The sequence below is a fragment of the Lactuca virosa genome, chromosome 8 (assembly GCF_052849685.1).
Source record: "Lactuca virosa cultivar CGN04683 chromosome 8, Lactuca_virosa_CGN04683_v6, whole genome shotgun sequence".
In the NCBI taxonomy this organism is placed as follows: domain Eukaryota; kingdom Viridiplantae; phylum Streptophyta; class Magnoliopsida; order Asterales; family Asteraceae; genus Lactuca; species Lactuca virosa.
Genome location: NC_136433.1, coordinates 152,955,000 through 152,964,411, shown reverse-complemented (window position 1 = coordinate 152,964,411; position 9,412 = coordinate 152,955,000). Strand labels below are relative to the sequence as shown.

Here is a 9,412-nt window from a genome sequence, read left to right as displayed (position 1 = left end):
CTCAAAATAAGCTAACAAACAAAACTACCTCAAATAAATTAGATGACATGACAAATCTGATGTGACAACATAAATACTAACATCCTCCCAAGTTGGAGAGTGAGCAACTCCCACTTTGCTTATGCTTAACATATGATAATGTTGTATGCTTGGAAGATTTTTAGTTAACAAATCTGCTAATTGAGATTAAATTGGAATATATTATAACATTCTTGTAATTTTTCACGAATAATATGTTAGTACAACTCCACGTGCTTAGTGCGTTGATGAAAAAACATGATTTTTAGTGGCGTAGATTGTTGCTTGACTATCACATTGAATAGGACTAGGAGTGATATTAGGAACATATATTTCATGTAAAATTAGTGATAACCATATTTCAATACTCGATCTCAATAGAAGATAGAGAAATTGTGATTTGTTTATTAGATTTCCATGAAATGGGACTTCCTCTTAATAGAACAAAGAAACCTTTAATGCTTCTTTTTGATTGTTTACCAGATGCTCGGTTAAAATCACAAAATCTTAAAGATTGAAATTATTTTCATTGTTGAACAACAAACCTTGATTTGGATTGTTATTGATGTAGCGAAGAGTATGTATGGATGTGATGCGGAGCACATAGATGATCTGGCAGAAACGTTTATGGACAAGTGGGAGAAAGACAAACGGGGCCAAAAGAGGTCTAACTTAAAGCGGACATAACTTTTGATCCATAAGGAATTTTGAGGCGTGCGATATATCGACGAAAAAAATCCAATTACGTCATTAAGCACAAATCTAGAGCTTCCAACATAGTAACAGACACACTTAGTAGAAGAACAACCCTTCTTGTCACCATCATCAACGAAGCAATTGGTTTTGAAACACTAAAGGAGTTGTATAAAATTAATGACGGTTTTAAAGTGATATGGGAGGAAATCAAAACAAAGTGACACGTGGGGGGACTTTCTAATTCTATAATGATATTTGTTCAAAGGAAATCGTTTGTTTCTTCCTAGAACTTCCCTCATAGACAAAGTAATCAAAGACTTACATGCATGCAGATTAGGAGGACATCTTGGAAGAGATAAGACAATTTATGTAGTGGAAGAGAGGTACTTTTGGCTACAATTGAAACGAGATGTGGGAAGCTTTGTCCAACGATGTATGGTGTGCCAAGAGGGAAAAGGAAAGGCTCAAAACACATGCATTTATATGCCCCTACCAATTCCTTCTGGACCATGGGAGGATATTTCTACGGACTTTATTTTGGGCCTTCCTCGGACCCAAAGAGGGGTAGATTAAGTGTTCGTGGTTGTAGGCTAGTTCTCAGAGATGACCCATTTCATACCCTACAAGAAGACATCTAATGTTGTCCATGTGGCCAAACTATTCTTTCAGGAGGTTGCCTGTCTACACGAGGTGACCAAATCCATAACCTATGATGCGGACAATAAATTCTTGGCACACTTTTGGCTTGTAAAGTCAAAGTCAAGGTCAACTCCCAGTCAACCCAACTCGTCGAGTTATCTCCCAACTCGGCGAGTTCCTGTACAACTCAGACTCGTGGTCAACCGAGTCAACTCGTCGAGTCCCTTCCCAGACTCGTCGAGTTCTACCTGTCATAAAATCGGGACACCCGACTTCAACTCGTCGAGTCCCTTTCTGGACTCGCCGAGTTCCCCTGTCTGTTTGGGCTATCTTAAAGGATTAAGCCCCTACACTTCATATCCAAGCTTCATACTTCACAATAACCCTGAAAATGTCCTTTTAAGGGTAAAGTTTATGGCTTTACCCCTTAATACCCCTTCTTAAAGGGTTTAGCTCAAACCCTAATTCCTTGGGACCTAGAACTTGGTCCTTAAGCCATCCATTCACCAAACTAAGGCTTACAACTTCAGATTTACTTTCCTAACACTACTTGAACACGTAAAGTTTCAACCTTTTTCCACATGCATGGCCTTTTGGGGCATAAAAGGCCATAATATCATCCTAAAGGCTTGCATGGGGCTCCAAAGGCATAAAGTTTGCACCTTTATGCCATAACAACCCTTAATGGTTCCAGATCTGAAAGTAACATCGACTTGGGACGTCCAAGTCTCATAAATCAAGCTTCTTGGACAAAAACTCCATAAAAGTGACCATAAGGAGATCTAAGAAACTACAAGACAAGTTTGAGGCTTGATTACCATAAAATTATGAGGATGGGACGAAATCTTTGGATCTACTATCTTCTCCTTGAACCTTCTAGCTCCTTCTTCTTCTTCTAGCTTCAAGAGCACACAAAATCACTCACAAAATGCTCACACACTCACAAAATGCTCTAGGGTTTCGTGGATTAGGGTTTGGGACTTGGAGGCTGGAAATGAGGCTAAGGGGTGGGGATTAAGATGCTTAAATAGGGTGCAAAACCCCGAAATTAGGGTTTCTTTCTGGCCGATCTACTCGCCGAGTCGAGGGCTCTCGACTCGTCGAGTAGACAACTTAAACCCCCGCGCATAATCTGACCTCTACTCGACGAGTTAGGGCCACCAACTCGTCGATTCCTTCTCATAAAATGAATAAATAAATATTTAATGCATACCAGGGATCTGGGCGTTACAATGATGGGTGTACTAGACATTCATGGAGTACGATGGGTGTACCTGGAGTACATTGGGCGTACACAATCAGTGCCCAAACCCTATTTTCATGGTTTGAACCCTATTTAAGCTCCTTAACTTCCCCAAACCCATTCCATTCTCAGCCTCCACCTCTCCAACATCCTCCCTTGAAACCCTAACCATAGTTTGAGCCTTGTGAGCAAAAAGAAGGTGTTTTTAAGTGCTTTAGAGTGTTCTTGGTGCATCTTTGAGAAGAAGGAGCTCATTGGAGATGTTTTGGTTGCATTGGAGCTTGTAGATCCAGACTTTGTTCACCTTGATCTTTCTTCTATAGGTATAAAGTTTGAATATTGATGATGTATTTGATAGATCTAGCTACTCTTGGTGTTATGAGCTTTTTGTCACTTTAGTGCATAAAGTTTAGATCCTGAAAGTTTGTGACATTTTAATGGATAAAGTTGGAAACTTTATCCATCTAAACATCATATTGATTCAGATTTGAAGGTTGGAGACTTGGACTTAATGGATTAAGTTGAAAATGATGCACTTTTGGTCCATTTGAGACTGAGAGACTAGATTTTGGTTGTTTGGACCATTCTAATGGATAAAGTTAGAAACTTTATCCATTATGGAGTTATTAGGAACCAATAAAAGGTGATCTTGGTCCTTCTGTTCCTTCCATGCATGAGTTGGTGGTCTTTTGTTGAAGTTAGAGATTTAGGGCTTTGGTTTGGGCGTCATTAAGCCATGAAAAGTCATAAAGTCATGAACTTTATGACTTGGGACGTCCCATAAGAATCACATCTGGAAGTTATGCATGTTCTCTTAAGGCATTAAGAGGTTTGGAGATGATTTTGGGCTTCAGTGTCGTACGATGGGCGTACCAGGTTGGTACGTTGGGCGTACACACCTGAATGGCTTTTGGGCCATTTTTGGTCCTTGAGTCATTTTGGGTTTGGGCCTTGCTTTGTTGGTCTAAGTATAGGAAGGGTAAAATAGTGTTTTTATACATTGTTATGAGGATATATGAATTGGACCTTGAGTTATGGTAAATTGACCTAACTGTTAATTAAGGATAATTTGGATGTGTTTAGTGTGAGGAACCCAGTGGCAGCAGCGCGTTTGTGTTTCGGTTATCTTGGATTGAGGTGAGTCTTCTCACTGTGCTTGTGGGTCGAAGGCACCAATGCCAGCCCGCTGGATTATGTTGTAGGATAGTGATGGTCTTTGTGACACTTACTGATATGCTTGTATGTGCCTGTTGTCTTTGTGACTCTTGTTGATATGGTTGTATGTTTTATGTATGTGGGGTTGATACGGACCAGACACAACTATGTGTTATTATATATAGTCATTATGGACTCGGGGTTGATACGGACGTGGGGGTTGATACGAACCCGACACAGCTACTTGTTGTCATATGGGTTGATACGGACCCGAAACAGCTACATGCTGTCATATGGGGTTGATACAGACCTGACACAGCCATGTGCTGTTATATGTATATGTGTATTATATGTGGCATTTTGGGGAAACTCACTAAGCTTTGTGCTTATGGTTTATGTTTGTGGTTTCAGGTACTTCGTTTTCAAAAGGAAGGGTCCGACTTGATCACACTGCATCCCCTGGAGTTTTATTCTGCACTGAATGTTTACAAATTACTCTAATGTTTTGAGAATATTTTGACTTTGATCGTCTTTTGCAACAATGAATGAATAGCTTTAACTTATTAAAAAAATGAATGAAATTTTTACTCGGTATTTTGGGGACGTTACATTGTTGATAACCCAAATTGTTGTATGTGAGTTGCTGATAGCTCGGGGTTGTTGACAACCCAAATTGTTGTATTTGAGTTGCTGATAGCCTAATATGCAGTATTTGAGCTGCTGATGACTCAGGGTTGGTGATAACTCATAGTTGTTTTATATATTTAGTTGTGTTGTGTTGTATGTGATACTTTGGAAAACTCACTAAACTTTGGCTTATAGTTATGAATTAAATGTTTTCAGGTACTTTATCAGATCATGAGAAGGTGAAGACGTGACTATATACATATCAACAATTTTATGATTTGAGATTCCTTGATACTTTCGTAATAACTATAATTTATGGATTTTAGTTTATAAACAAATGGTTTTGTTTTGCATGTACCTTTATAAAAATGATTTTTTATCGGTTTATGTTAGTTTAAAAATAAAAATTTATTCTCATTATGTTAGTTTAAAAAAAAAATGTATTATGAGAAATAGGACGGTACATCTAAAAAGTGGGAAAAAAAAAGAACCACTTTGATGAACAATTAAAATCAAAAGTTAAAATTTATGGTGTTTAATGACAATAACCCAAAAATATATCAAAACAATCTGCACAATAACCAAATACATAAATTCCATTACAGAATAGTAAACCAGTTTACAGCAATGGCTCTACCACAAAAAAAGAAAAAAAATAATCATAATAAAATAAAAAATAAATAAATAAATTACACGGCATCAAACGTGATTTGTTGAGTCTTGTTAAAAGAATTGTAGTCATACAAATAATTTCTTTTTTATCATCACAATTACAATCGTTTTTACAGCAAGCCTTACCTTACAACAAGACATTTAAAAAATAGAAACGAAGTATATTATAAGGTCATATAAATAATTATATTCAACAATTTTAAATACAATAACACAAAACAAAACTAATCGGCATCAGCAGTGAAATCCGGTTCCGGAGGCTTTTGCAATTTCACCAATTCCCTCGCAGTCCTCAAATTCCGATTCCGTTGAACCCCACGAAGCGCATTCGCCGCGAATTTCGAAGCCAAAAACGTCGCCCCAAGGCTATACGACGGCGTACCGGTAACGGCACTGTTACGCGCCGCCAATTCCGCCTCCTCTTCCTCCTCCTTCCGCCGCTGCTCCAAAATCTTCCTCTTCGAATACCTCCGCCATGCCGCCTGAATAAAGCACGCCGCCCACGTCCGCCACTGCTGGGAATAAAATCGGAAAGTATGTTGTACCTGCCGACTGTGAAGTCGCCGGAACTGACTCGCGACAAATTTAAGCTCGTCGGCCGGTAGGGCGAAAGCTTCTACTTCTCTTAACGCCTTTACGGTTCTGGTGGAGGAGGGAAGATTGGCGCCGGATTTAGGATCGAGTGCCCATGTGAGAAGCTCCTCGCCGCAGAAATCTCCTTCTTTTAATAAACTCCGGTTGAAAAAGCCGCTTCTGCCGCCGTCGGTGGTGACACTCTCGAGGCGGCCGCGTATGATGAAGAGCATTTCGTCGACTGGATCGCCTTCTCGGACTATGTAACTGCTGTCGGTGTATAAACAGGGTTTTAGGCGCTCGCAAATCGCGTCTAGAAGCCTCTCATCCATGTTCTCAAACAGAGGAACCTGCAATGCCATTATATAAAAATTCATTCCATTCCATTTGTATATACAGAGAGAAATAGAAAATTACCCTTTTGACCAAAGCAAGACAAAGATGACGCTTGATGTCTCTTCTCAAATCCTTTGGTAAAGTTTGAACCAAATTCTCTTCATCTACACCACGAGTTTCTAACCATTTGTATTGATCATATCGTCTGACACGCTCCTGCAAATCATCTGGAAGCAAACGATGATGCATCCACTGCTCTGAATCACGCCTCTTGATCCTCATCTCTTCAAGACGGATTGTAAGAGATTGAAGATATGTCTGCCATACCATACCATACCAAATTTCAATCCTTTTGTTTTTCGACACATAAATTATCATTTTCTTATTGGGCTAAATGCAAGAAATAGTGATCTACTTTCTATTTTTTTTTTCCACGTTATAGCATTGTACTTTTGTCTTTTCTTATTACAACAGTGTACTTTTAAATTATTCTTTGTTAGGGCATTGTATTTTAAAAAATTTCCCAATATAGCAATGGATAACCTGCTAATCTGAATTATGATGACATGGCACAAGTTTTGAGAAATTTATGTAATGTCATTGTCCACATAGGATATCCTATGTGGAGAATGACATGACATTACAACCTGCTAACATGTGACATGTCATTATAATTCAAATCAGCTGACTACCCATTTTGCTACAATGGGTGAATTTTTTAAAATACAATTCCCTAACAAAGAATAATTTAAAAGTACAATGTTTTAATAAGAAAAAGCAAAAGTACAATGCTATAACGTGAAAAAAAAAATAGAAAGTAGATTGCTATTTCTTGCATGTAGCCCAATATGTTATTGCATATTTAGGGGTAGAATGTAGAGGAAGTTGTGACATAACCTGCATGTTACCAATCAACAAAGCAAATAGAATGAGCCCAGATATGGCTAATGCAATCGAAAATATTGTCTCTCCAGGATAAGTGCTGGTTTTAAGCCCCTGTCCTAAAGTGCTAACATACAAAAAAAAAATCATAAAGTAAGTATGATAAAAGAAAATATGTAGAACAGAAATGGGGAGTTTAATGTACCTTAAATTCTGTAGGCCCCACCACAAGCAGTAGCAGTATTTTTGAACAAATTTTGTAGATGAGACAATTCCGGAAGACAAAGCCTGGTTAAAAATCCCAAAATCAAAAGGTGGATTATCGCCATCTGGCGAACAAGCCTCTTTTAAAATATTGGTGCTGTTACTGATCCAGCTGTCGTATCCACGCATGTCTTCATTTCCACAGTATATTAAATCCTTATCATGTTGACTTGCTTTGCAAGCTTTCTGCCAACATGTATCAACTCGCTCTGCTGATAACAAATACCAAAACGCCCCTACTATCTGTAACAACAATGTAAATATAAATATGGATTTCATTTACTTACTTCATCTGGACAGCTATACATGGTTGTATCTTTTTCACTTAATCTGGTCATAATGACTTAATACTGTGAAAAATGTTTGTTGGAATCTAAGGGTAAAATGGTCATTTAGTCTTTTGTTTAGATGGTTTGGTTTATTCCGACTGCTTACATGACTGGCAAGCATGTAGAGCAACAAATAATAGGCAGCTCCAGCCCAAGCAGTTTCTGCAAGAACGCCAGCTGTCCTTTTAAGTTCTGAAGTCAAAGGAATGAATCGAGCAAATCTTGGAATATATTGAATCAACACAATATAAAGTAACGCTTCTTTTGTAGCCATTACATCTGAACCCCTTTGCCTCTGCAAATATCTCCAGATAACAATCTGTCACATCATATAAAATAACGTTTAAGTTAACAATAAAAGATTTATATATAAATTAATTGATTTATCTTAATCTGACCTGTGGGAGGGGAAGAACGGAAAGGAAATCAATGATGAAATACCATTTCAAGTATCTTTTAGCTATTTGGGCAGGATCAATTACAAGTTCACCACGTCCAAAAACACGAGATGATGGGGCAATATAAGCAGTTCTGAATTCAAGAGCCATGTGAATAAGATAAAATGCATCAACAACTGTTCTTAGAGTTGTAGCAATAATGGCTAGCTTTCGATCTATACCAAGGCAAGTTTTGGTTTGATCAAAAACAGGAAGATAGAAGAAAAGTGGGTCTATGGACACAGCAAGAATACAGGAGACAACAAAGAATTTGTTCCACATTAGAAGGAATTTGGCTTGAGGGTCGAGGATTTTTTTTTCAGAGACTTTAAGATCTTCAGGGAACACAGCATGAGAAACACCAAATCCGAGTGATCTACCGATTGATTTAAGTCCTTCTGATCCTTTTCTGATTCCATTTTTGAAAGATCTTGTGGGAGTAGCTGTTGCGTGTGTGTGTTTTGGTCGGCTTATTTCAAATCCACATTTGTTCATTGCAACTGAAGAAGCAGGTGATGATGTTCTTGAATCCAAATCATCTAACCTCTTGAACTTCTCTCTCTGCCCACCAACATATTGGGACTTTGATCCGCTGTCAAACATGTTGCAGAAATCCCAGCTGCCATGAACAGATAAGATAAATAAATCCTCATTATGCTTCTCAAAACCCTAGATTCTATTTTCTGCAAAACCTTATTCTTCAGTTTCTGTTATTACTTATTACCTACCAAATCGCCAATATACTGATGAATTTCTCTATTCAATTTTGGAACAATTCTTACTAGTTTCAGATTTTCGTAGCTCTCGTACACAAAGATGTGTTAATACATTAGGGTGAAATTCCTTTTCTAGTCAAATTTATGCTCAAAATTGACTTTTAATCATTTAATTGTAACATTTATTGTTATTCATTAGCAAACGGATAAAAAACCTAGGAGATCCATAGCCTATTCACGATCAGAACTCATTCATTGAAGACACCCAATTAATTCACCTGTGATTACTATGTTTCACCAATTTCATGTGAATTAACTTCAAAAACAACAGAAATGAACTCGCAAGTTCCAAATTTTACCTAGCGAAGTCGAACTATTAAAGTCAAATACAATCGTCATCAATCGCATGCATAGATATATGATGAAAAAACGAAAAAATTAGAAGAAGCTAAACACTTGACTTACAGTGAACAGATAGAGAGCTCAACCGGGCTAAACCATCATCGGGGGAGTGAAATTCGGAGACAATTTAGAGAAAAGCTTTCGGACAAAGGGACGAAAATGGCGACAGAAAATAGGAGAGAGATGAAAAACGCAGAGAAATCGTCAAAGAAGTTTCTTTCTGGATTAAAAATAAATAAAAAGAATATTGTGTTATAGACAAAAGTTCTGCAAAAGGTCAGGGGAAGCCCTTGTTTTTTTGATAATATTACATTATTGACATGGTAAAACATAAACAAAATTATTAGAGTTGTAAAATTTGTTAGATGCTACTAAGTCGATTGATTAATGATTATGGATTAGTCGGTCTAATCGGGAATTATC

General features: G+C 37.7%; 1 protein-coding gene across 1 annotated transcript; it reads right to left on the bottom strand.

The window, feature by feature from the left end:
• Positions 1 to 5,116: 5,116 nt before the first annotated feature.
• LOC145133853 (putative cyclic nucleotide-gated ion channel 5) lies at positions 5,117 to 9,202 on the bottom strand. The gene is made up of 7 exons (XM_079068813.1): positions 9,053 to 9,202; positions 7,833 to 8,490; positions 7,541 to 7,753; positions 7,047 to 7,348; positions 6,857 to 6,968; positions 6,041 to 6,277; positions 5,117 to 5,973 (listed from the first exon to the last, which is right to left on the bottom strand). The coding sequence occupies exons 2-7, from the start codon at positions 8,472 to 8,474 to the stop codon at positions 5,275 to 5,277; spliced, it is 2,205 nt and encodes a 734-aa protein (XP_078924939.1). The 5' UTR covers positions 8,475 to 8,490; positions 9,053 to 9,202; the 3' UTR covers positions 5,117 to 5,274.
• Positions 9,203 to 9,412: the final 210 nt, after the last annotated feature.